Below are 26,361 nucleotides of genomic sequence, written 5' to 3'. Positions count from 1 at the left end.
GTCTGGATTGCCCTGAGGTCTCCCTCTACTGCTGAATCCATTTCCGTAGTGCAGCTCTGCCTTCTGGCCCCGTGCCTGTAGAGGCAGTGTGAAGCCGGTAGACCTGGAGGGAGCCAGGAGCCCGAAGGGCAGGCAGGCCTGGGTACCTTCTCGCCAGGAGTGAGCAATCCTGCTTACAGCACTTCTGCTGTGTTTAGGGCTGGGGGAGGGTGCTGGAGTGCTGCAGCTCGGGCGAGGTTTCTCATACCAGGCTTCTCAACGGGCCCAGGGGTTGGAGCAGTTTTTCGGGCACGCACGCATGATTCTTGTCTCTACAGTACCACAGTGTGCCAGTGTGCAGCCACAGCCCTTGCTCAGGACTTCTCCCAGTGCTGCCTGGCAGGGCCCCTGCTGCAGGCCTTCCCGGGGGGGGGGGGGGGGGGGGCTGGACCAGCCCTCACTCTTGCAGAACCCCCAGGCCTCTTCCCCGCCTGGGTGCAGCTGGGAAACTGGAGTGGCTGCGCCTGGGGCCTTTCCTCCCAGAGGTGGCCCAGCGCTCTGTCTGGGCAGGCCCGGTGGTGTCATCTGGCCCTGTTTAACCCCCTCCCACCCCCCTTCTGCTCCCTTCCCATGGGTCTGAATTCTGGTAGTCAGATGCCTCTACAGGTGAGCTGCTTGTGGAGCGGCAGTGAGGCGGAGGAAGCGGCTTTTCCCTCCGTGGTCGAGAGCTTCCGAGAGGGAGCCCCCGCAGCAGGAGCACCCCGTGTCCCTCCTGGCTGAGGCGAGTCCGTCCCCTGGGAAGAGCGGCTTTCTTCCCGACCTCGGACCAGGTGGCGCTCTGGGGTTTGGGATCCGCAGGGCACTAGGACCCGGCGGGGCGGAGGGGGCAGCCCATGTGCTGCGCGGCGCTCCCTCCCTCCACACAGCTCCCGCTCCATTGTCTGGGAACTGCAGCCGCGGGGCGGGCGCGCGGGCGGGCGGCGGCAGGGACCCAGCTGGCCGCGCAGGGCCCGCGCGGAGCGGGCGTGAGAGATGCCCGGCAGGACCGCGGCCACCTGAGCCGCCCGCCCAGTCCCCGCCTTCCGTGGGAAGGATGTGCACCGCGATGGCGGGGCGCGCAGCAGCGGCCCCCCGGGGGCCCTACGGTCCCTGGCTCTGCCTCCTGGTGGCCCTGGCCCTGGACGTTCTGAGAGGTCAGCGGGAGGGGAGGAGGGGGGCGGGGCGAGGGGCGGCCGGGCCCGGGCCGAGGCCGGGCGGGAGTGCTGTCCGGGAGCCGGGCGCCTGCGGGGTCTCTGGCTGAACCGAGCGCGAAGTCACCTCGCAGCGTACCCCGAGGGCTGTCGAGGTCCGACCCCGGTAACTTGACCCGGGCCGCTTGCCTCTATGGCTTCCTTCACTTTGCACACCCCGACAACTCCTGACGGAGGCCAGCTTGGCTCAGGGGCTTTCCTCCGGTCCCCGCACCTTCCGCGAGCGCCCGCTCCAGCCGGGGCACCCAGCGGCGCGTCCCCTGTCCCGGGCGCGCCAGCGTCTCCACTGCCCGCTCGTCTGTGGTGTGCAGGACTCGCTTCCGTGGCCCCATCCCTCCTGCCCTCACTAGCCCACCCTCCTCCGGAATGGAACGCAGTCCCTGTGCGGGGGGACTTGCAAGAGAGGCAGCCCCCGCCCCCTGCCCCAAGAGCTCTCCGACCTTGGAGTCTCCAGGGACGGCCTCATTCTTGCCTTCCTCAGACCTGGCGGGGGTTCCTGTCACTGGGGGAAGGGGACACAGCACCTCCCCTGTGCCTGGGGGTGAGGGTCGGCCCTGGGGGTGGCATGGGTGGGAGCAAAGGGAATGATGCTAAGGAACAGGGGGGCTTGTGAGACGTGCTCTGCCGTCCTTCCCCCATCCGCCGGAGCTGAGCTCTGGGTGATGGGAGTCCGTGGGAGTCGCGCTGCAGAGCCTCTGGTAATTATAGAGGCAATGGAGTAGGAGGACGGGAGGCCAGGGGCTACCCCAGGGAGCAGGAGTCACTCACTTGTTAGGCTCTACGGGGACGGGGCAGAGGGAGCATCTCAGACGCAGACTCCTTGGGGGAGAGCCAGGGAGGAGATTGAAACCCAGTTCCCATCCCACCCGCAGTCCAGCTGTGGGGCCGGCTCTGGGGTTGCTTTCAGCCACCTGCTCTCCACCCCGGGGACCCGACGGGAGCCCTGATAACCCCTGCCATAAAGAGGAGGAGCGCCTGGGCACATCCATTAGGCAACTGCGGTAATCTCTCCTCCAGGCAGCCTGTGCAGAGCCCTCCCTGCCACAGGGTCTCCAGGGGCCTGTCCTACAGGTGAGGAGACAGGCTCCCAGGTGACAATGAGTGGCCAGAGCTAGGACTTAAACTCAGGTCCAGCCTGAGGAATTCCAGGATGAGTAAGCTGAGGTCCCTAGTTGATAGACAGGGAGATAATTAATCCAGAGGCGGCAACCTGAGTGGCAAGGACCCAGGGGACTGGGGTGGTGGGGGGTGGTGCATCACCAGAAGGGGCTTCCTGGAGGACAAAGACCCAGGGGACTGGGGAAGTGCATCACCAAGAGGGGCTTCCTGGAGGAGGCAGCATTCACTCTTGGACTTGAAGGAGGAGGGAGGCGCAGTAGAAGGGTGAAGCCTGCAGGGTGGAGAGAGAGGTGGTGGAGGAAGAGGCAGGGTAGTCTAGTGGTTAATTCCTGGCTCCCAGCCTCCATGCTCACAGCAGCTACCCTGTCTGACAGCCTCAGAGGGATTAACAGAAGTGGAACCTGGTTCACTGAGTTAATAGGAAAAAGAGAAGAGCCAACACATGTGAAATGTTTCAAATAGTACCTGCCTACAGTTAGTTTTCAAAAAAGGCCTGTTTTTATGATTAGGGCTAATGGTTAGTACTGACCAGTGCAGCCAGCTGTTCCTCTGGGGAGGGACTATTTTGACTCCCTCCTGGGACTGGCAGTTCCCACCCCAAACCCAGGACAGGCAAGTGACTTTGCAGACCTCTCCTGCACCCCTCCCATCCCACTCCTGGACTCCACTACCCAGTCAGGGCAGGGAAGAAGGGGTGGGTTGCTATGGTGATGCCATGGGGGGAGGAAGAGAGGATGCCCAGCCAAGTCAGATCGGGGACCCAGGTGCAGAGAAAGGGTGTCTGCTTCTACGAAGCCCACTTCCTCGCCATCTTTTCCTGCATAGACCCTGCCCCAGGGAGAGAACCAGAGACAGGTGGGAAGGGGGCAGGAATGGGGAGGAGCAGACGCCGAGAAGGCTCTGCTGGAGGGAGGAGGCCCAGGTCTGTGGATGGCAGAAGCAGTGGCTCGGAAGCTTGCATCCAGTCCTGGACTCAGATCCAAACCCTGACTGTGTCACATGCTAGCCACATGAGGCTCTGCGATCTTCAGTTACATCACCTGTGAAACGCGAGTGTCACCTCCCACCACCACCACATCCTGGGGGCTTGGGACACACGGTCCTTTTCCTCCGCCGTCCACCGTCACTGCCCCAGGACGAAGCTCAGTGCAGCCCCTGCCAGCTCTGGAACTGTCACCCTGTCTCTACCCCTTATCCCCCTCAGTGGGCTGTGACCAGGACCCCCCAGACCCAGTGTACCTGCCAGCAGCCCTGGAGCTCCTGGACGCCCCTGAGCACTTCCGTGTGCAGCAGCTGGGCCGCTACCCACCTGCCAACTCCTCTCTGGGCTCCCGATCTGAGACCTTTCTGCTCCTACAGCCCTGGCCCAGGGCCCAGCCACTTCTCCGGGCCTCCTACCCGCCGTTTGCCACTCAGCAGGTAAAAGGGGAGGGGCTCCCAGGGTCACCCGTGCTCCCACTACCCAGAAGGGGAAGCTGGCACCCATAGAGGTTCTCTCCTGCCCACCTGGGGTTAGAAGCCTGGCATCCCATTTTCCCAGATCTCACTCCTGTCTCCTGCTGCTTGGTCACGCCTCACTCTCCCTCCAGGTGGTCCCTCCTCGGGTCACTGAACCTCATCAACGGCCAGTTCCGTGGGACGTGCGGGCCATTTCAGTGGAAGCGGCCGTGACTCCAGCGCAGCCCTGTGCGCGGGTCCTGTTCCACCTCAGAGGGCAGGATTGGCCGCCGGGGCCTGGCAGCCTGCCCTGTGCCCGGCTGCATGCCACACACGTGGCAGGCACTGCCCACCGAGCCTGCCGCTTCCAGGTAAGTGGGCTGGCCCTGCTGCTGAGGGCAATTTCGGGGATGGAGAGGAGCAGGCACCCCACTCCTGGGAACTCCGGGGGTGCTGGGCCACCTGACTGCATTCCTGCTCCACCTGCTTTCAGTCCTGGGAAAGCCCACCTGTGTGATTTTGGGCAAGGAAAGTAATCTCTGAGACTCAGCTTCCTCATCTGCAAAATGGCCCAATAACGCTCCAATAACGGTGTTGGAATAAGGAGTGAAAGAGATGAATGTAAGAACAGTTTATAGCCGGGGAATCACTCCACAAGAGTTTGCTTTATTGTTAGTATTACTTCTACAATTGCTCTCCCCACTCTCTTGGAGCCCAGCACAGCAAGCCACAGGAGAGAAGTGTTTCTTGGGCTCTAGGACTCCAAGAAGCCTGAGTTCTTGCTAGGCCGGTCCTGGGTTCTAGCAGGGTTAGGGTGAGGCATTGAGCTGGCTTGCTGTGTCACCTGGTGTATGTTTCGGTCCTGCTTGTGCTGAGATTCCTGGAATTCTCCCGCTCCACTCTGTACCAACCCCGGGCACTGTGTCTTTGCAGCCATCCCTGGGCGCCTGCGTGGTGGAGTTGGAGCTCCCCTCGCACTGGTTCTCCCAGGGCTCCACCACGCGGGCCGAGCTGGCCTACACACTGGAGCCGGCCAGCGAGGGCCCCGGGGGCTGTGGTCCCGGTGGGGAGGAGGACACCCGGGAGCAGGCTCTCCCAGTGGGCGGCGTGGAGCTGCGGGCAGCAGACCCCCCACAGTACCAGGAGGTACCTCTGGATGAAGCGGTGACTCTGCGGGTGCCGGATGTGCCAGTGCGGCCCAACCAGCTCTTCAGGGCCACCGTCCTGCTTCGGCACAACTTCACAGCCAGCCTCCTGGCCCTGCGGTGAGCACCGGGCCCTGGGGCATGGGGAGGGCTGGGAACTTCTGCAGCAGGACCAAGCGGGCACCTCCTCTTCTTGGCAGCCTCGCTGGAGTCCTTGACCTCTGCAACACAGGCATCCACCAGACCCTGATGTGGGAAGCCTCCCCTCTCTCTGGCACCTCCATAAGACTCCTGTGTCCAATAGGGCTGCCCATTCTCTAGGGCCGCTGCTGGGCTCCAAGCAAGGGTAGCAGCAAAGGAAAAGGCTTGGAAAAGGGAAGATGCAGTATCTTGCTCTCATGCCCCCTAGAGGGATGTTTCTCCCTGTCATTCATCTGCAGGTCCTCCCCCCTTGCCACCCTTGCCACATTTGCCCAGCCTGTGGACAGAGCCCCTGCCTGCCCGCTAGGGAGGCCCTCATGCCGTGTGCACACTCCCCCACCTCCCATCTTCCTGGTCCAAATGACCAGGATTTGCAGTGTGATTTGCCCTTCCTGTGTGTGGGTTTGTGGGGTCCTGTCTCTGGGGGTCTCCCTGTCTCTCGTGCCCTCCTCTACTCACTGGCATACTCATGAACCAGATCTTTCCTGGACACTTACCTCATGTCCAGCCCTGGGTCCCCATTCTGAGTGTCTATACTCCGTGTAGGTGGGGCAGGCAGAGTTTTGGTGTGGCAAATGGACAGATGTCACAGCCCAAGGTGAGGTTGGACCAGAACCCGGAGGGCCTTGAATGCCAGCTTAGAGTTGACCTTGTGGGCAGTGGGGAGTCAGAAGTTGTCGCTGGATGGAGAAGATCTATCAGTATGAATGGCATTGAGGCAGGGTCCTCCTGTGTTGAAGGATAGCCAGGAGGGGCTCGGACCACAGCCACGGATCTATCCCACAGTTCAGCACCCCCCTTGACAAACTGGACCTGTCACCTCTCCCCAGGATCAAGGTGAAGAAGGGGCTGCATGTGACAGCTGCCCGCCCAGCCCAGCCCACCCTCTGGACTGCCAAGCTGGACCGTTTCAAGGGCTCTAAGCACCACACCACCCTGATCACCTGCCACCGCGTGGAGCCCACCGGGCCAGACTCCAGGTGGGCAGTTCCCTGGCCCTGGGGGCAGAGGAGGGACAGCTGGTTCTGTAGCACTAGTGGGCAGGGGCGGCAGGTGGCCATGCACACTGTATCCATATCCCCATGCGAAGCACAAGAACAAGCTCTTCTAAGGAAGCTGAATAAAGCAGGTGTAGCATTCATTCATTCATTCATTCAGCCACCATTTGTGCAGATCCCACCACATGCCAGGTACAAGTGCCTGTGAGTCTTGTAGGTGATGGCAGCCTATCCTAGCCACCCAGTTCCTGCCACACAGCTGCTACCTCCACCCCACCCCCCAACCTAATGAGCTACTTCCTCTGGGCCGTTAGTGGGTTCTTAACATTTACAAACTCTTCTTAGTCATGCCTTGTGCCTGGGTCAGGGTCGTGGATGTCACAACCCCCCATGATTCTGACACTTTTCTGATGAATAACCCTGGGCAAGCCAGACACCATGCCTGACCCCCAGCATTCAGCTCCCTCACTTGCAAAATGGGGACAATGATGCATCACATCCGGTTTGTGCAAATGAAGTCAGATGCTGCACATCAAGCACCCAGGGCAGCTCCTGCCACATAGTAGGTGCTTAATCAAAAGGCACTCCATGGGTTCCTATTCAGAGGGTCAAGTGCCCAGTCCTGGGACTTGGGAGTGAATTTCCCTCCTTGGTGGAAAGTGACACCAGGTGCTTTATGCCACCCCCATGGCTTGTGGAAAGCAGAGGTCTGAGGGGAGGGGACCAGCCAGACAGGGGAGCCAGCAAGAGCCCCTGGAGGTGGCTGAGTGACTGCATGGATCAGAGAGGGTCACCAGTGGATAAGGGCTTGGACTCTGGAGCCAGGATGCCTGACTTTAGATAATCACCCTGTCATTTTCTACTTGTGACCATAGGAGAGTTCCCCATCCTCTGGGCCTCAGTTTTGTCGTCTATAAAATGGGGATGATCATAGTGCCTACCTCATGATTCCAGGAAGTGCTTAGCACAGTGTCTGGCAGCTGCAAGCACTCAGTTCCTCTCTCTTCTGGCCAGCAGTCCCCTTGAACTGTCCGAGTTCCTGTGGGTAGAATTTGTGGTGGAGAATGGCACTGGTGGGGGCGTGGCGGTCACTCGCCCTGTCACGTGGCAGCTGGAGTACCCGGGCCAGGCCCCCGAGGCAGAGAAGGACAAAATGGTGTGGGAAGTCCTGGTTTCGGAGCGGGACATCAGAGCCCTTGTCCCACTGGCCAAGGTAAGGAGCCTCTGTCTCTGGCAGGCTGGGGGCCAACTCCCAGGGAGCTCTGTGAGCTGGGGGGCTTGGGGCTGAGTTTCTCCTGCCCCTCCACCCCAGGCTGAGGAGCTGGTGAACACGGCAGTGCTGACTGGGGTGCCCCGGCGTGTCCCTGTGCGCCTCGTCACCGTGGAAGCCGGGGGTGCCCTGGTGGAGGTGACGGAGCACATCGGCTGCGAGTCTGCCAACACACAGGTCTTGCAGGTGAGTGGCAGGTGCCCAGCGCGTGTGAGCACGTGTTTGCGAGTGCACAGCCATGCACCCTCGGTGCGTGGGCTGAAACTGAATTTCAGCTATAGCTCTTTCCTCCTGCCCTATCCGGGCCCAGGAGAAACAGCTTCTGGAGACCAGAAAGCTTAGGGGAGAGGGCGAGACCACAGCTTCAGCTTGCGCCCCAACCACCTCTCCATCGCAGTCAAGTGGGGGTCGTGGAAGCCCCGCCTCAGGCCCCTGCCTTGGCAAATGAGCTGAGCTAGGGGAGTTAACAGCATCTCCCTTGGGGTCAGCAAGTTCTAGTTTGAAGCCCATCTTTGTCCCCCAGCTAGTTGTGTGATCACGGGCAGGTCTCTAACTTCCCTGAGCCTAGGCATGCTAAATGTGAAAGAGGGATATGTCTTTGGGTTGTTGGAAGAATGACAAGCATCTAAGCCAGGATCCAGCAGAGAGCAGGAGGTGAGACCACAGCAGCTGCTGCTGTTAAGATAATAATATCATAATTACATGACGGTGAAAATTACTGTCATTATTGGAGCCTCATAATGACCTGTGAGGTTAGAATGGGGAGGGGGAGTGGCACAGCTTTCTCCCTGTTGAAGATCTAAGTGGGGAGGCACAGAGCCCGCACTTACACGAATCCTGGCCACCTGCATGGAGAAGGTGTCTTTCCCCAATTGTGGCAGCACTTGGCTCCCACTCCTGTGTTCTGCCTGAGGGCTCTTGTGTGGGGAGGTCTGTCCTGCCTCTCCCACCTCTGCCTACCTAGCTGGTTGTCAAAGGGCCCCAGCACCAGTGTCAGAGGCTGGCACGTGCCAACAGCCAGCTTTCCCAGATGAGCCCTAGGTGAACAAAAAAGTGGCCCAGTTCCTCCAGAGCGGGTAGATCTTGCATGTATGGTGAAAATCTTCAACCGAGGGCAGCTGGAGTAATTGGCGAGGTTACCACATTGAGCATTACAGAGAAATAACTGAATTTCAGCTATAGCCCTTTTTTGTTTATTTATTTTCATCTATTTAAAATGGAGAGAGAGAGAGAGAATCTTCCACCTGCTGGTTCACCCCCAAATGCTCACGACAGCCAGGACTGGGCCAGGCTGTAAGCTAGGAGCCTGGAACTCCATCCGGGTCTCCCACAGGGTGGCAGGGATCCAAGTACTTGAGCCACCACCTGCTGCTGATCAGAAGCAGAGGAGCCAGAAACTGATCCAGGCACTGGGATGTGGCATGCAGGCAGCCCAAGCTGTGGCTTAACCTGCCCCCAACCCGCGGTCCATCTTAAAGCTCACACCTGAGTCATAGCTTTGCCCACACCTGCGCTCCACTCTCCCACAGGTGTCTGAGGCCTGCGATGCTGTATTTGTGGCTGGCACAGAGAGCCGGGGAGCGCGGGGCGTGCGGGTGGACTTCTGGTGGCGCCGGCTCCGGGCCTCGCTGCAGCTGACGGTGTGGGCCCCGCTGCTGCCCCTGCGCATAGAGCTCAGCGACACCACCCTGGAGCAGGTCCGCGGCTGGAGGGTGCCCGGCCCGGCTGAAGGGTGAGTGGAGGCTTGCGGAAGCCATGGGACTGAGAGGGCCCCGGTGACCCAGCCAGGCGACCCAGCTGAGGTCTGAAGAACACCTGCCCAGGTGTTCCTGCCCCTCTGCACCGTCCAACCTCCAGCCACTTTGAGAATGGCCCCTCCAAGCTGTCCCTGGTGGCCTGCAGTCACCACACAGTGTCTCTGGCTCCTCCCCCGAGAATGGAAGTCCCTTGAGGTTTCTGTCCATTATCTTCACTGCTATATCCTCTTGAAGATTCTAGGGGACGGGGTGGAGGTGACGCCCTGGCCCCGGCCACCCCTCTGTAGGGATCCGGAGCCCGAGGCCGCGGTGGCCACGGAGGAGGCAGAGAGGCGCGCCCGCAGCTGCCGCCTGCAGTACCAGCGTGCCAGCGTGCGCTTCCTTGCCCCCTTCGCGGCCCACCCGCTGGACGGCGGCCGCCACCTCACGTACCTGCTCGGCCCGGACTGGCTGCTGGACGTGTCCCACCTCGTGGCGCCGCACGCCCGCGTGCAGGACCCACGTGTCGCCGCACTGGAGGGCGGCCGCATCCTGGTTGGCCGGGAACCCGGTGTCACCTCCATCGAGGTGAGCCAGCAGGGGGCGTTGGAGAGCATACCCTGCCCAGACCCCACTGCTGAGAAGGGTGTGGGTGGCCTCCAAAGGGTTCCTGCGTGAGTGGGAGAGGCCAGGGTGTCCCTGGGGAGAGGAGCTGTGAGCACAGTGGGGCTGGGGACTAGGTGAGAATGCTAGGTAGGAGGAGCTGGGCTGTGGGTATCTCAGGGCCATCTGGAGGGAGGAGGGAACGTTCCCCCCCAGGTGTGAGGTTGGGATCCAGGTGTGTCTGGATCATAGAGTCGGGGTGCAGAGGGTGGGTGGAGGAGGGCAAGCTGTGGGGACAGAAACTGAATGCCTTTGGGTGGGGGGCTGTGTGTATAGGAGCCCCCCCACTTCCAGCTCCTTCTCACACCCTCAGGTGCGCTCCCCGCTGTCTGACTCCATCCTGGGGGAGCAGGCACTGGCTGTGACAGATGACAAGGTCTCGGTGCTGGAGCTACGGGTGCAGCCGGTGATGGGCATCTCGCTGGCCCTGAGCCGGGGCACTGCCCATCCTGGGGAAGTCACAGCCACGTGCTGGGCACAGTCAGCCTTTCCCGCCCCAAAGCAGGTGACAGCTGGAGGGTCAGGGGGATGAGGTCAACACCTCCAGCTGGGGGACGATGGCCGAAGGGGATGGGAGGAAGGGGCCTGGGACCTTGACCCCTAACCTGGGGGCATTCAGAATGAGGACTGACTTCCCTGAGAGGTAGTGAGCTCTCTGTGGCTGGAGGTGATCAAGCAGTGGCTGGCTGGAGTGTGGCAGTGGGAGGTTGACTAGTTGGCTCTTACTGAGGCCCCTCCTGATGACTCAGACTCCAGGGCTAAGTGGCAGACAGGTGATTGACGCACGTCCCCTCTCTCCCTGTGTTTTGTCCACCTGCCTGTGTCTCTGTTTTCTCTCTGATCTCCTCCTCCGTGTGGCCTGTCTCTGTGGGAGTGGTCTGTGTGCATGCGTGCGTGCCCTCGCGTGTCTCTGCTTGTGTCCGTGTGCCCTGCAGGAGGTGGCCCTCTCCCTGTGGCTGGCCTTCTCCGACCACACACTGGCCCCTGCCGAGCTCTACGACCGCCGGGACCTGGGACTGTCCGTCTCAGCTGAGGAGCCCAGTGCCATCCTGCCAGCCGAGGAGCAGGGCGCCCGGCTCGGGGTGGTGGTGAGTGGGGCAGGCGCCGAGGGGCTGCCCCTGCACGTGGCTCTACACCCGCCCGAGCCCTGTCGGCGGGGCCGCCACCGTGTGCCCCTGGCCTCTGGCACTGCCTGGCTGGGGCTGCCCCCTGCCCCCACTCCGGCCCCAGCTCTCCCATCTGGCCCCATCCAGGGCCCACCAGCCACAAAGCCCAGCATAGGTAGTGAGCGGCGGGCAGCAGGCAGTGCAGGGGGCAGTATGGATGTGAGGGGCAAGTTTGAACGGGCAGAAGAGGGGGCCAGGGAGGAGGAGGAGGGGGAAGAGGAGGAAGAGGAAGAGATGGTCCCTGCGCCTCAGCGCGTCACAGACCTAGAGCTGGGCATGTACGCCCTGCTGGGAATTTTCTGCCTGGCCATCCTCATCTTCCTCGTCAATGGCATTGTCTTCGTGCTGCGCTATCAGCGCAAAGAGCCCCCCGACAACGCCACCGACCCCGCCTCCCCCCAGCCCCACAACTGGGTCTGGCTGGGCACTGACCAGGAGGAGCTGAGCCGCCAGCTGGACCGGCGGCCCCCTGGCCCGTCCAAGGCGGAGGGGAGCTGCCCCTGTGAGAGCGGGGGAGGAGGGGAGGCCCCAACCCCAGCCCCAGGCCCTCCCGGGGGCACTGCCAACTCCTCCAGCACCCTGGCCCGCAAGGAGGCTGGGGGGCGGCGGAAGCGCGTGGAGTTTGTGACGTTTGCACCAGTGCCCCCAGCCCAGCTGCCCGAGGAGCCCGTCGGGGCCCCTGCTGTGCAGTCCATCCTGGTGGCGGGCGAGGAGGACATCCGCTGGGTGTGTGAGGACATGGGGCTGAAGGACCCAGAGGAGCTTCGGAACTACATGGAGAGGATCCGGGGCAGCTCCTGACCCTGCCCAGCCTGCGAGGTCCAGCGAGGTCGGCCGCCAGCCGGGGCAGCAGGGACAGGGGTCCCGTCAAGGCCCTGGCTGCTCCTCCTGCTCCTTCTCTGGTGCTTGTTGATCCAAGTCCCCTGCCCGGTCCCCTCTGCCCTGCCCCTTGTCATGGACCAGATTGTGAGGAAGGGCTCAGACCCCTTATTTATGGAAACCATTTCATGCTAATGTTGGGTACAGAATAAACCGAGAGGGAAACCACAGCCGGGCCTGCTGCTGTCTGCATCCAGGAGAGATGCGCGGAGGGGAGGGAGGAGGGAGGGCCGCGGGTTCAGCCCCTGTCCCTGCTGGAGCCACTCTGGGAGGCTGGGCCCTGAGCTGCCCTCTCATAGCGGCCAGCGATCCAGATGAACAGGAGCGCTGTGACGGCCTGGATGGCGGCCAGCAGGAAGAAGTAGAGGTCCATCCGGCAGTTGTTGATGTTCCCTGGGGAAGGGGATCGGCACGGGTCAGGGGTGGGGTCTGAGGACACTGGGTGGCTCTCTCCAGCTCCCAAGGGTCCCCCGAGGTGTGTGCAATCCCCCATCAGGAAGCTGTGCATCCCAGATTCAAAACACACAAATGCCTCGTGCAAGATGATCCTCCAGCCAGAGGGGCAGAGTTCCAGCAGCAGGAAGGAACCTCTCGGAGGGCCACTGGGGAAACTGAGACCCAAGGAAGAGAGGCCATGCTGTGGGCAACTGGCTGAGCTTGGGCCAGCATCTCTTCTCCTCAAGGGTCCAGCCCACCACTTCACTCTGCCCATGGTCAAAGCAGGTAGCAGCTGCCCACCTCCGCTCCAAGCCTCCCTTCCACCGTGTCCCGCTCCTGGGGAGACCCCCACACTCACCAAAGTCCTCGGGGCAGTGCATCCAGCCCCCGGGCAAGGACAGCAGTGCCACCAGGCTGGAGCCCAGCAGGGAGCCCACCCCTGACAGGCAGAAGAAGATGCCCATGATGGCGCCCTGCATGGAGCGTGGGGCCTCCGAGTAGGCAAACTCCAAGCCTGTGGGGAACGAGGAGGAGGGGCCGCTGGAGGAGCAGATCAGGCCCCCGGCCCCGGACGCTTCCACTCCAGCTTCCCTGGATGACAGTCTGGGTAGCCACGGCCATGCCCCCCACCCCACCCCCCGCCTGCTTCTTTCTCCAGACACCTTTCTGGATGCTGCACACCTGGCCCCAGAGCTCTGTGTCCCCTCCCTGATTGCTCCTGGGCTCCCCATTTCAGCGACAGCTCCTCCAGGCCTGCACCACCCTCACTCCCACTCTCCAGGCCCCTTCCGCCCACCTTCAGCCTCATCCCCCAAATCTTTTGCATTCAGCCTCTTCCATCTCTTCTAAATGTGCCCAGCCCCCCGGGGGCTTCCTGCGTGGTCCCAGCGAATGCTGCTCCTCCTGCCCTCTTGGCACAGCCAGATGGGTCCATCTTTCCCCTGCCAAACTCCTTGAGCAGTATGGGTAGGGAGCACCGTTGCCCTCAGGAGAAACCCCAACTTCCAGGTCTAGCCCCCCCTCCACGCCTCCACCCTCCCTTCCCCCATCCTGAGGCCTGGGGCTTGGCTTATGCTGACCCCTCTGCCCCAAAGGTCCTTCCTGCCACCTGCTGAATTCGCCTCCCCTGAAACCCAGCTGTGGCCTGGGTGAAGGCCTCACCAGACTCTGTCCCTGATGATCGCAAGGGCGGGGGCGGGGATCCAGGGTACCTGGGATGCTGGCAAAGATCTCACTGATCCCGATGAGCAGGTACTGCGGGATCTGCCACCAGATGGACAGTGGTGCTGCGTAGTAGAGGTCCTTTCCGATCAGCTGGGACACTGTCTCGTTGTGGTGGATGTAGTTCAAGCGCTCTCTCTCCAGGCATCCTGCTCAGGAGCGAGTGGGGGGTGGGGAGAATTTGAGCCGGGCCCATCCCAGGCAGCTTAGCCCATGGCACAGCTTGCTTTGTGATGGGCATTATTAAGTAGCCAATGATGGACTGAAGAGCAGGCAAAGAAAAGAATACCAGCCTAGGCGGACCGCGGGTCAGGATTTCAGTGCCAACCCCTCCCTTTTTGCCCTGGCTGTTAGGAAGCTCAGAGTTAGGTTTTGAGCTCAGTAAGAAAAAGTCTCATCAATGACTCTTGTTCATTGAGGGTCTGTTATGTGCTAAGCGCTTAGTGTGCACGCTTGGAACTGAAGAAAGTGAAACAGGCCAGAGCCGCAGAACTGATAAGCAGATGGGACTGGGTTTGAGGCGCCGCATGTTTGGCTTCCCCGCCGGTTCCTTTCATGGCCTCACTGACGGTGAGGTGCCTCTAACCTGGCAGCCAAGTTTAGCCGTTTTATCTCCTTGTCTCCGTTGCTCAGGAGATAGTTGAACTCCCAGTGGAACAGAATGAACCTTCAGCGTGGAGTTAGAGGACTTGGGCTGCAGTCCTGCCCCAGCCACCGGCTAAGCTGTGTGACCTTGGACAAATCACTGCACTTCTCTGAGACCCAATTCCCTTATGCAAGAAGCGGGAAACAAAGTCCCAGGATTTTTTTTTTTTGACAGGCAGAGTTAGAGAGACAGAGGGAAAGGTCTTCCTTCCGTTGGTTCACCCCCCAGATGGCTGCCACAGCCAGCGCGCTGCGCTGATCCGAAGCCAGGAGCCAGGTGCTTCCTCCTGGTCTCCCATGCGGGTGCAGGGCCCAAGGACCTGGGCCATCCTCCACTGCCTTCCCGGGCCACAGCAGAGAGCTGGACTGGAAGAGGAGCAACCGGGACAGAACCCGGAGTGCCGGTGCTACAGGCAGAGGATTAGCCTAGTGATCCAGGGTGCCGGCCCCCAGGATTCTTGTAAGGATGAAATAGGGTGAAACACACAGCTGAAAAAGCATCTCGCTTGGTTTTCACACTTTAGGACAATGGTGTTTATTGAGCTTTCATTTCTGGCTCTGGGCATATTCCGGGTGCCTTACAGACCTCACTCACTTCCTTTAATCCTCACCTCGCCTCCTGTGAGGCTGAACTCCCTTGGGATCCTAAAGTCACTAAGTGAAAAACATGAGACTTAGTGAGCGGAGCCCTTTTGCCTTACAAATGACCTCAAATCCTTTTGAAATGAAAGAAGGGAGGACATTTTAAAAACAAAAAGCCCCAGAGCTCACACTGTGGCGCAGTGGGTTAAACCACTGTCTGCAGTGCCGGTATCCCACCTGGGCACCGGTTCAAGTCCCGGCTGCTCCACTTCCCATTCAGCTCCCTGCTGAATGTACATGGGAAAGCAGCGGAGAATGGCTCAAGTTCTTGGGTCTCTGCACCCACGTGGGAGACTCGGAGGAGGCTCCTGGCTCCTGGCTTCAGCCTGACCCAGCCCCAGCAGTTGTGGCCATTTGGGGGAGTGAACCAACAGATGCAAGACCTCTCTCCCTCTTTTCTCTCTCTCTGTAACTCTACCTCTCAAGTCAATAAATGATTAAATCTTTAAAAAGAAAAGAAAAAGTCCTCAGTTACCACTAAGTGGCTACTTGTCTTCTTTGGAAAGTTCATTCCACACATTTGTTGAGGGCCTGCTACTTACTGCAGTGACCAAGAAAGACAGAAATCCCTGCCTTCAAGGGGCTTACAGCCCACTGGGGGAAAGATGTGCCCCTACCCCTGCCAGCATTTTTCCCTGTCTGTCAAAAGAAAGGCTGGCCCCTCTGGGGAGCTTTCTGGAGCAGGGCAGCCCATGCCCCCTGGGGAAGCCGGGACTGACCTCACTGGTGCAGGGGCAGAGACATCAGCCTGGAGCAGAGCCGCCCCCGCTCCCCACCCCCCGCCCCGCATCCTGCACACACCTGCCACGATGACAGAGGTAAAACCAAAGAACATCCCCAGTGCCATCTTCTGCAGAGACGAGGGAAGCAGCTTGCACCGCAGCAGTAAGGGGTCGATCAGGTGGTCCTTCAGAGGGACCAGAATCAACACCACCACCACGTTGGCCAGAAGGAGCCAGGCTTCCGGGATCTGGGCAGGAGGGAGCCAAGAGGGGCAGGCTAGCAGAGGGGAAGGGGCTCTGGGCTGCAGTCAGGGGCCCTCCACTTCAGACTGACCCTCAGTGGCCCAGGGCCAGCCCATTCCCCTCTCTGGGACTACCCTCCTCAGCTGCATAACCAGGGGGGCGGGACCAGATCAGGGAGGATCTCGAATTCTAACTTTTGTCAACTGGTAGTAGCTGCTTGGAACACTTACAAGGCTCAGCATGAAAAAAAAAAATGGCTTGATTGATTAATGATGTCTGCCACTGTCAAGGACGGGGCGTTTAATGGCAACTATGTCATTTATCTGCCATTGCTGAAGAACACCAAGGAACTGGCTTTAGAAAGTTCTTGTGAAAAGTAAGGCTGTAGGTAGTCAAGGGCCTCAAGGGAAGAGGGAACAGGTGGAGTTGAAGGGGGACGTGGGGGTGTGCAGTGGGCAGTGGGGTCTGCTTCAGGGCAGCACTGTAGGGCAGTGATGCTGGCCCGAGTTCTTGGGGGTTGCGGAGCAGGGTATCTCACTGTAGCACATGTGGGCTCGCCTCCACGTGCTTTTCCTGTAGCTGAGGTCACCCTGCAGCAGGAGGCAGGACGTGGAGAAAAGAGGACGCCCATGGCCTGTTATGAACCCAGGGCTGAACGCACACTTGGTCTCTCACCCTGTAGCTGCTGTCCTGGGCTCTCAGAGCCGTGGAGCTGTTGGTGGGGCTGGACGGGAAAATGTTCGGGATGTGGAGGTGAAGACCTTGCAGGACGTACGTGGACTGCATCTGCCAGGACAGAGGGAGGTGAGGATGGAACAGAACCGGCATGGAGCTGGCCGCCTTGTCTCCAGTCCCAGGGGCTCCCAGCTCCCAGGAGCACAGGGCAGCTGGGCAGCTGTCCCCTCTCCAAGCTTTGGGCGACAGCCACCTTCCCACCCACCACCCTCCACCCGGCCAGGCAGGGTGTGGCCTTCACTCTGCTCTCAGCTGCTGCGTCATCCCAGAGCCCGGGCCCAGCAAGACTGACCCCTATGTGTCTCTGGAGTAGGCGTGGATAAACAGTTCTGAACCAGGGACGGGAATGACATGGCTGCACCCACAGGGAGTTCTCAGCTGACCCTGAAGCCAGGCTGAGTCCCACAGGTTGACACAGCCAGGAGCCAAACAGGCACTGCCACTCCAGCACGGCTCTTGACTTGGCTGCGAGACCAGGGCCTGGGGGCCCCCTGCCATACCAGTCATCGCCCTTGTAGTGATTACATAACAGAGAGGGTCTGGGACACTCCCACAAGAGGGGCCAGCCTAGGGGAGAACACTTGGGCCACTCAGAGCATTTAGCAACTGGATAGTGGGATGTCAATATTCCTACAACCAGCATGACAGAATTGACCATGGGGGCACCCACAGCCCCCATGTACCTGTCCCATCACGGACACCTTCTGTGCCACCCCTAAGAAGGTGGCAAGCTGGCAGCTCCAGCCAATGGGCCTATGGAGGGAGTGACCGTGACTTTCTCTTCCCACCCCCACCAAACACCCCCCCCCCCCCAACACACACACACACATACTGCAGTAACTTTTCCTTTGAGAAGTGGTATGGGGGGGTGGGAGGGAGCTCTCAAACCGGAGAAGTTTATTAAACTAGAGACTTCCCCAGCAATTCTGACTTGTAGTCTGCTGATTCTGAGGCACAGCCAGGCTGGGGAACCATGGTTGCAAAGTGCCCAGTGTACTGGGCTTGCCTCTGACCTGCTGTGGGGCCTTGGGCAACTAACACGCCCTTTCAGCCTCAGCTGCCAAGTTGGAGAGTCTGTACGCTGTGGACACATAAGGAAACTGAGGCCCAGACAGGTGGGATGACTTATTCAAGGAGCTGGGCCTCAGGCCTCTCTCCAGAATTCCTCCTGCTCTACCACCCAGGGGACTATAAAGGGATGGTGTGTGGCAGGTCCCACATAAGCTGGAACATAGCAGCAATTCCCTTTGCTCCTCCTCTTCCTGCATGCCCTGAGCTTCTATGGTGAGAATTGAGACCCATTCAGGGTTTGGGGAGCCAGGTGCCCCCAAGGCAAAAGGGCAGGTGTGGGGAGCAACTGAGACTAGACTAAATTACTGGAACTAGGACTAATTCTATGCATCTGATCTCCCACAATATGGCGCTGAGAGAGAGCAAACAACTTCTACGCAGCTGCCTCGCCAATTTGACTAACAAGTGGCAGGAGCTGATCCTGCTCCTGATTGGAGGAGAGCAGCGTGCTCGGCGTGTGGGCAGCAGAGCATGGGTTGGTGGAAGAGGACTATAAAGGAGGAGAGAGACAGTATGCACCAGGGAACATCTGAGGAACATCTGAGCAGCCCTCGAGAGAGCCGGCCGGCGGTGTGCCGCCCCTCCACGGAGGCGGGGGGGGGGGCTGGCAGCTAACCCGGGACGGCGTCGTCCCTCCGCGAGTGAGGGACCGGCAGCAAACCCAGGAAGGGCCGGGCAAAGAGAACAGCGCAGGGTCCAGTGTCGTTCCTCTGCGAGAGGGGGAGCGACAGGCAGGGTGCTTACCTGGAAGTACACCATCCAGTAGGGCACCAAGGTCACCAAGACCGGCAAGATCTTCACCAGCACCTGGAAGTTGGCAATGTCCTCTTCGTGGGAGGGACCAGGCTGGGGAAACCTCCGGTCAGGCACCAGGTGGGTGCTTTGGGAGTTTCTGTGAGGCCACAGTGACAGCAAATAAAATAGCAGCCACCATCATCATCATTCCCACCACCAGGGCCACCGTTTTCACCTCCACCACCGTCTTTTCAGTTATTCCTACTTCCACTGTCACCATTAATCACAGCCACCGTCGCTGCCCTCCTCACCTCATCTCCTCCAATGCTAATGTCACCATCACCACCACCAGCAAGGCCAGCACCCCTACTTTCATCACCTTCAGAGAGCAACCATCATCCTCTCCAGGGGTTTCCATCACTGCCCCATCACACATTTTCACTGCTGGCACCACCACTGTCGGTAGGATCATTATCCCCTCTTTCTTTGGTAGCAAAGGAGGCTGATGGAGAGCTATTCCACTCTAGAGCTGTGGCCCCATTGAGTCCTGGGGGAAGTAAGACCAGGGATTGTGGCAAGCAGTCTTAAGGGATTTTTTTGGACTCATGGCATCAGCTTCCCACAGAACCAGGGGAGTTCCAGCCCAGGCCCGACACAAGGAGAAGCTATCACAGATCTGATATGCCCAAACTCTCCAAGTCTGTCTTCCTCAACAGTCGACATCAGAGCCTCCTCCTCTGTGACAAGGAGGTCAGCCGTAGAGAAGCAGGGGTAGAGGAAACATCATTACGAGGCAGGATAGGTCAACCACTGCTATAACCTTTGCCCTTTGCCCTTCATTCTGAGGGGTCTCTGATCCCTTGTTGCCCAAGAGCCTTGCATTATCCTCTGAGATTTCAGAAGAAGCAACATTATGATCATCTCCAAAGAGAGCCACCGTCAACTCCTCCCCGCCCAGGATGTAATGTCATTTCTCCACCAACCAGTACATTTCTTTTCTCCTGCCACCGATTCCTGAACGGCCCTGTGATTGCTTTGACCAAGAGAAGGAGGCAGCGTGGTGCTCTGGGACTTCCAAGCCACTCACTTAAGAAGACCTGTGGCTTCTGCATCCTTCCCTCTGGGACAGTCCTTCTTGGAATGCCCCCTCCTCTTGCTACACGAACACCATGCTGAGAGAAGCTCAAGCCACAAGAAGGGGCACCAAGGAGCTCTGGCTGACCCTCCCAGTTGGGATTACACCAACTCCAGCCATGTGTGAGCCAACGTGGATGTTCTAGACCTTCCAAGCCCTCAAGTGATGGCAGTGACATAATGAATAGCAGAACTGCTCCGCTGAGCCCAGTCACACACAGAACCATGAGAGGGGATCAAAAGGTTGCCTAAGCCAGTCAGTTTGGGTGTGGTTTGTTAGGCAGCAGTATGTAATTAAAGTAACCAGACTACTTGGTACCTGATGACTCCTCACCAATTCTCCAGCAATATGTCAGGTTGGGGGAAGCATGTTCCACACCTTTTCCATCTAGATCCTGTTGTTAGTACTAACCAGCTACAAGGTCTGCAGACAAATGTGTTTAGCTTTAATAGTCAATTAAATAAGGAAGGAGAAGGCAGAAAGAACCTACTGCACATAGGCAAGGCCATTAAGAACCTCCCTCTTGGACATCAGCCTATGGTGGGCAGAGCAATGTTGGCTGATTTCTTAAGACTCTGTTATACTTAATAACAGGGAGTGTAGAATTGTGTTATATCTCAGTGACCTTTGTTGGTCCCATCATCTCCATCATTGCCATTGCCATTCCCATTACTAGTGTTTGCCTTTATCACAGACACCAACACCATCATCCCATCAATATCACCACCATCACTGTCAAGATCATGACCATGGGGCCAGCACCCTGGCACAGTAGGTAAAGTCACTGCCACTGCTTGCAGTGCTGGCGTCCCATATGGGCATTGGTTCGAGTCCCAGCTGCTCCACTTCTGTCCAGCTCTCTGCTTGGCCTGGGATGGCAGTGGAAGATGGCCTGAGTGTTTGGGCCCCTACACTCACGTGGGAGACCTGGAAGAAGCTACTGGCTCCTGGCTTCAGATTGGCACAGCTCCAGCTATTGTGGCCATCTGGAGAGTGAACCAGAAGATGGAAGACCAACCTCTCTCTCTCTATCTCTGCCTCTCTTTAACTCTGCCTTTAAAATAAATAAATTTTTTTTTTAAAAAAAGACTATGACCATTCTCACAGTTATTACAGCTAGAGAGTCACCAGCAATGACACCAACACCGGCACCACCTTGACTTCCACTGTTATCCTCAGTTGATCATGAAGGGCTGTCCACTGGGGCTGACCACAGTGTCTGCCGTCTGGACCAACCCTCCCAAGAGGAAGTACAGTGCTTCTCCAGGCCTGGGGTCCCCCTTCACCCAGAACCCACTCCTTGCCTGGCAGCATGTCGTTGCCACAGCCGAGGACAGCAGTTCTGGAGCGCCAGCTTAAGCATGGAGGACACTTGGCTGCCTGTGGGGGGCTTGGTGATGAAGACAGGCGTGGCAAAGAGGAAGATGAAGAAGGCCAGGCCCACACAGGCCACGGGGATGCTGTAGCCCAGCAGGAAGCTGATATTCTGCTGGACAAAGGCCACTACCAGCAGTGACAGCACAGCACCCAGGTTGATGCTCCAATAAAACCAGTTGAAGAAGCGGCGAGTGGCATCACGGCCGAGATCCATCACCTGCCAGCCAGATAGGGTTGAGAGTGAGGGCGATGCACGTCCAGGGGAACTCTCTGTCCTGCACCCCTCCCTCCCAGAGAGACACTTCTGGGGTCAGTGGATGGGCATTCTGGCATTTTCCTAGTCTCCGATCACTAAGTAGACGCTCAATAAACTGTTGAATGAGTGAGCAAACCCTTCCCTTGGGAGTCACTTGTTAATGAGCAGGACATTTGGGCACAGCTGTTTTTGCATGCTCATGACACACATTGCTTTTTTTATTGTCACCAAGTGGCGTGCACAACAGATGTCTCTGATGCCACTCTGTTCATTTCTGCTTGATTTATTCCTTTGTCTTTGACTGAGCAACCTGCACTCTACATTACTTTTATAGCCAGGAAAAAAGCCAATAAAGATCTCAGTTGTGTTCCACACTATTAAATATGAGGTATGCATATTACTGAAAGAACAGTTACAAGTCTCATTGAGAATTTTCTCTGCAGTTTGGAGATGCAAACATTGCATTGTACGGTGGCCCATCCCTTCTCCCAACTTGCCGCCCTCTGCTATATGCCCAGTCAGATAAGGTTGGCATAATCAGGGGACACAGAGGTGGCTTTGGACACTGCCTGAGAGCAAGTCTGGCCTGGTGAAAAAAAAAATGCCTCTTTGAAGCCCCCTAGCAAGGACAAATGGGGAGAAAATCTTTACCCAGGATTTGGATCAATCTGCAACAATCAGGCCCCAGGCCCCCTTCTGGTCTACTGGTGTGGGCCAGCTGCACTGGCTGTCCCCCTCCCCATGACCCTGGTCACAGTTTCCAACTCAGCAGACTGGGGTACGGCCCGGGCATCTGTATTTCTACAAAGCAGTGGAGACTCAGAGTCATTTCTCTAGATAAACAGTTCTGCACATTGTTAAACTGACCCCCCTTCCAATAACTCCCCAAATATCAGCACTCATTACCATCCCCCACACAGAGCACATATTCCCACTAGCTAAGAAGGTTTTATCAAGCTTTCTTTTCTGCAGTTGCGTTGATGAGAGAGATACATACTTCGCCCCCTTTGCCAAATGTAAAACTACAATCCATATGGATGTGTTTAAAATTGCTTTGCCTTGGAGACTCTGAGGATTCCTCTTGGTGATGGGAGACGGGGGGCATGCTGACATACCGCAAGTCCTTGCTCTAGACTTTCAAGCAGAAAATCGAAGGAGTCCCACTATGAGAAGCCCCTTCCATTTATTAATTGGAAGTAAATGAATATGACAGTTGTAAAGCCGAGGGGGAGGACAGGTAGCCCATGCAGGACATAAATGAGTTCTTCCAGAATGAGCAGACACACTTTGTTCAGAATGATGGATGGCCCTTTCTGAAATCAGCAAGTGTGTTAAACACACGGCTCCTGGGTACAGCAGTCTACCAGATGGTGCCAGCCCCTCACACCCTATCCGCTAACTGACTGCCCCTCCCCTGAATCTGCAGCACCCTCCTCTCTGTGCTGGTGCCCCCACTCCTGTTGGCTCATCTTTCTACACTGCAGTCAAGCCATTTTTAAGGAACTCAAATCCAGCAATGTCTATCCCTGCCTAAATTAACAATGTTTCCACAATGTGTAGGGGTCAGGTTCCCGACCTTCTAAGGCAGCTTGTGAACTCAGTTTTTCTCTGCCCAAAGTCCATTATCTCAATCAATGGAAGAATCTTGGGGTTCTATTAATGCTATGATAGGCTCTGCTCAGAGCCCTGGCTTCCAGTTCTGCCACCAGGAGGAGGGAGAGATGGGGGACACTGGATGGTTGACACTCCTCCTGATCAATGAGGTCAAGGGCACAGGTTAAGGGCACCACCCAGGGGGAAGGGTAGTGGGATGTCAATGAAAGACGAGAATTAAGGAAAGATGGGAGATGTCTATTGGAAAATATTGAGGAACTCCCAGTCTGGAAAAATGTCATCGTTGGTGGGTGAGAAACAGCCAGGGCTGGCCTGGCAGCACACAGACCGCCATCCTCAGAGGAATGAAACCAGGCTGGATCAGTGACTCCTTGGCAAGGACACTGGACACCGCTTGGTGCTGGACCATGGATGCCAGCTGGATGAAATGGTTCTTTAAAATACAAACCCAGGATGGCCATTTGGCCTAGCAGGTGTGCTGCTGGTGGGATGCCCACATCCCACATCAAAGTGCCTGGGTTTGATTCCTACCTCCACTTCCTGACTCCAGCTTTCTGTCAGTGCAGACCTTGGGAGGTAGTGGTGACGGCTCAAATAACTAGTTCCTGCTACCCACATGGGAGACCTGGATCGAGCACCCAGCTCCCGGCTTTGGCTACCCCAGCTGCTGCAGGCATTTAGAGAGTGATCCAGCTAATGGGAGCTCTCTCTATGTCATTAAATATTTGCATACATAAATACATGAACAAAAATTGTGAGTGTAATATGCCCAATTAAAGAAAAACAGAGACAGGGGCAAAGTGCAATTCGTCCAGTGACCTGGTCATACTACTGCTAGAAAGCTTTTCCCTGGAGCCAGCTTTGTGGTGCGGTGGGTTAAGCAGCCACTTGTGATACCCACATCCCATATTCAAGTCCCAGCTGTTCTGCTGCCACCCAGCTTCCTGTTAATGCACCTGGGAAAAGCAGTGCAAGATGACCCTAGCACTTGGGGGCCGCTGCCACCTACATGGGAGACCCAGTTGGAGTTCCTGGCTCCTGGCTTCAGCCTGGCTCAGCCTGGCAGTTGCAACCATTTGGGGAGTGAACCAAGAGATGGAAGACTAGCTCTTTCTCTCTGTCTCCCCCCCTTTCAGATAAACAAAATCCTTTTTCATGAAAAGGCATTTTTTCCCAGTTCCCCCTTTGGCTGGCGCCTGCTCTCTTGCCATGGCTGTGCTCATACTGTGCGTGCCATTCTGCCTCCTGTTTTTGCTCATCCACACCATCTGTGATTGCTTCAATAATATTCCACATTAGTTTTAATTATTGTCTAATATCCCACTGGGAAGAGCTATCAACATATAACCATGTTGGTAGGCATTCACTCATTCTTTTAGCAAATATTTACTGCATTTCTCCTGTGTGCCATGCTCTGGCCAAGGAAAATGGAAAAGTTCAGAGGTGAGGACACTTTCCCAAGGGCCCTCGGACCCTGATGGGCAGAGCTGGGTTCCAACAAGTCTCCCTGACAACCTGGTGAGAAGGAACTGGCTGGTCCTACCCCAACCCATCCCTATGCTACAGAGAGGTGGGGTTCTGGCGGGACCTACGACCCTGTTGCTCTTAGCAGGCTGTTTGACCTGCTCTTTTTGCCATCTTGGACAAGATGATGGAGGTCACGAAATTTCAGTGTCCTTATCTGTAAAACGGCCATAATACTACCCACCTCTTGGGTAGTTAAAACACTTGAAGTGCTTAGCATGGGGCTTGCACACAGACCAAAGGCATCCAACTGTGGCTTTCTCACTAGTCTGGGTTGGGCTAGCACCTCATCTTCTTTCAAATAAGGAAACTGGGTGCAAAGAGGGGAAGCGGTTTGTTCAAGGTCAGGCTTGGGGCCAGAGCCTCCTGACTCCTGGGTTTCAATGTTCTGTCCATTGCTTTCCATTCACAGCCCCTGGGCCTCCCATCATCCCGGCAGGCCCTCCCGCCACTCACCTGGTCGGCTCCGAAGGAGGTGAGGTTGCTCCTGACTGAGCTGGCCGCCAGCGCGAGGAGCAGCAGCCCCGCGTAGAGGGTGGGCGCGCAGTACGGGCTGGGCGAGGTGCGGCTGCACCCGGCCGAGGGGCAGGCGGGCCGCAGCTCGGGCGCGGGCATCTCGCCGCAGAAGGAACGGCGGCCATCGGGGAAGGCGGTGGCGGGCAGCAGGCCCGAGGCGATCAGATAGACCACCAGGCTGAGCGCCACGGCGCCGTGGCGCCCCAGGTACACGTCGGCCAGCCAGCCGCCCACTGGCGCCAGCAGGTAGGAGGCGCCCAGGAAGACGAGCGCAGCGCGGGACGCCTGCTCGCCGGCCCAGTTGAAGTTCTTGCTGTTGAGGTAGAGCACGAGGTTGGCGGCGACGCCGAAGAAGGCCGCGCGCTCCAGCATCTGCACCAGCAGCACCGCCGCTCCCGCTGCCCGCCGCCCCCGTCGGGGGCCCGGCGCTCCGCGAGCCAGCAGCGGCCGCCGCTCCTCCGGGGCGCGCGGCCCGGGCATGGTGGGCCGCCCGGAGCCCGCCCCCGAAGCTCTGCTCTACCCCCGACTTCCGGGTCCCCTCCTCTCCCCCTCCCCCAAACTGGCGGGCCCCCCTTGCTGCCCCCGATCACCCCGGTCACCCCGACCCCTCGCTCTTTCCTTCCCTGCGCTCGGTCGCTCTCTCACTCTACTCCTCCATCATCCTCAGCTCCCAGCTCGCCCCTCCTCCCACCTCCAAGTCTTCTCTCCGCGTCCCCCTTACCCCTTGCTCCCTGTCCCCTTTCCCTTCCTCTCTCTGCTGCGCCGGGCCCTTGACCCTTCCTCCCCCTCCCCCTTTCCCGCTGCCCACCCTTCCTCCCTGCCCTTCTCTGCCCCTCCCCCTCTCTCCTGGATGGTCCCCCTTTCTCAGCTGTTTTCCCCCTCTCCTGGTGACACCTAGGAGGGCAAGGGCCCAGTGGCCCTGCTGTCCCTAAGCCCCGACTGCCTGCTAGCCCCTGCCACTCCCTTCTCTGATCTGCCCCTCCCTCGGTCCCCCGGCTCAGCTTCTCTCCCTCTCTCTGTGTTTCTTGCGAAACTCTGGGCTCCCCTTGGCTTCCCCTTTCCCTGGCCCCCGTGGCCCGCTAAGTCACATGGTGTTTAGTGAGGAGAAGTGAAAGCCGGGGTCACAGGGCTCCTGCCTGCCCAGCTTTCTAAAAACCTCCCTTCCTCCTCTGTCTGCTACCTCCCTTCCCACCTCTGCCAGCCTCCCTGGAGCCTGTGGGAATCTTTCCTTTCACTTTCATTTCTCTCCAGGATCCCACTCGGGCTTAATCCTCTCCCAATCAGAATCCACGGCTAGACTGTCGGCTTGCAAAGGTCAGATGTGCCAAACGGTGGCACCGGCCCACTTGGCAGATGTGCAGACTGAGACCAGCGGAGCGTGGGGCAGCGGCAGGGGCGGGGACGGCTGGTTCTTGGTAACTGAACCAGGCTGAGCTAGAGGAAACCCCTACTCCGGCTCCTGAGTGACGGGGCAAGCTCTCGCAATGCAGCTGGGATTGTGCAAGTGCGACCCCAAGGAAGGAAGTGAGGGCACCTTCAAGAAGCCTGTGGCACAGCAGAGGACCCACAAGTGAGTTGAGATTGCGAGGGACGCAGACCTCAGACCAAATCACTGCTGGGTCCTAGCACGGCTCCACTCAGGGC

The 26,361-nt window shown here is 58.4% G+C and overlaps 2 protein-coding genes and 1 long non-coding RNA gene across 4 annotated transcripts; 1 reads left to right on the top strand and 2 right to left on the bottom strand.

The window, feature by feature from the left end:
• The first annotated feature begins 904 nt into the window (after positions 1-904).
• Positions 905-12,013, top strand: TMEM132A (transmembrane protein 132A). Of its 2 annotated transcripts, none has more exons than XM_051854739.3 (11): positions 905-1,172; positions 3,553-3,767; positions 3,938-4,156; positions 4,719-5,050; positions 5,962-6,111; positions 7,147-7,342; positions 7,442-7,585; positions 8,929-9,131; positions 9,444-9,723; positions 10,112-10,303; positions 10,734-12,013. In XM_051854739.3, exons 1-11 carry the CDS (start codon positions 1,073-1,075, stop codon positions 11,763-11,765), a joined length of 3,063 nt encoding a protein of 1,020 aa, XP_051710699.3. In that variant the 5' UTR covers positions 905-1,072; the 3' UTR covers positions 11,766-12,013. The 2 variants fall into 2 exon arrangements, with proteins under 2 accessions (XP_051710699.3, XP_002709237.4); XM_002709191.6 differs by having other exon boundaries at positions 907-1,172; positions 7,144-7,342.
• Positions 5,016-7,208, bottom strand: LOC149128290 (uncharacterized). Its single transcript, XR_016216709.1, has 3 exons — positions 7,071-7,208; positions 5,629-5,860; positions 5,016-5,151 (listed from the first exon to the last, which is right to left on the bottom strand). It is a non-coding gene; the product is annotated as an uncharacterized LOC149128290 (long non-coding RNA).
• Positions 11,929-25,268, bottom strand: SLC15A3 (solute carrier family 15 member 3). The gene is made up of 8 exons (XM_002709017.6): positions 24,658-25,268; positions 20,735-21,024; positions 18,305-18,452; positions 16,430-16,540; positions 15,591-15,759; positions 13,493-13,651; positions 12,640-12,795; positions 11,929-12,236 (listed from the first exon to the last, which is right to left on the bottom strand). Exons 1-8 carry the CDS (start codon positions 25,195-25,197, stop codon positions 12,082-12,084), a joined length of 1,728 nt encoding a protein of 575 aa, XP_002709063.1. The 5' UTR covers positions 25,198-25,268; the 3' UTR covers positions 11,929-12,081.
• Between the last annotated feature and the right edge of the window lie 1,093 nt (positions 25,269-26,361).

The sequence above is a fragment of the Oryctolagus cuniculus genome, chromosome 1, assembly GCF_051225735.1.
Source record: "Oryctolagus cuniculus isolate XC-2025 breed Fujian yellow rabbit chromosome 1, ASM5122573v1, whole genome shotgun sequence".
In the NCBI taxonomy this organism is placed as follows: Eukaryota; Metazoa; Chordata; class Mammalia; order Lagomorpha; family Leporidae; genus Oryctolagus; species Oryctolagus cuniculus.
The sequence above is the reverse complement of the archived record's forward strand: the minus strand, read 5'-3'. Positions and strand labels throughout refer to the sequence as shown.

Bases quoted from the DNA above. Each gene is read 5' to 3' on its own strand.
- SLC15A3 (XM_002709017.6), bottom strand. From the start codon at position 25,197: ATGCCCGGGCCGCGCGCCCCGGAGGAGCGGCGGCCGCTGCTGGCTCGC. The intron at 18,453-20,734 runs GCAAGGAGTGGG...GTGGCCTCACAG, and splicing joins TGGCAACGACATGCTGCCAG to AAACTCCCAAAGCACCCACC. The intron at 16,541-18,304 runs GTAAGCACCCTG...CTGTCCTGGCAG, and splicing joins ACTGGATGGTGTACTTCCAG to ATGCAGTCCACGTACGTCCT.
- TMEM132A (XM_002709191.6), top strand. From the start codon at position 1,073: ATGTGCACCGCGATGGCGGGGCGCGCAGCAGCGGCCCCCCGGGGGCCC. The intron at 5,051-5,961 runs GTGAGCACCGGG...ACCTCTCCCCAG, and splicing joins GCCAGCCTCCTGGCCCTGCG to GATCAAGGTGAAGAAGGGGC. The intron at 7,586-8,928 runs GTGAGTGGCAGG...ACTCTCCCACAG, and splicing joins CCAACACACAGGTCTTGCAG to GTGTCTGAGGCCTGCGATGC.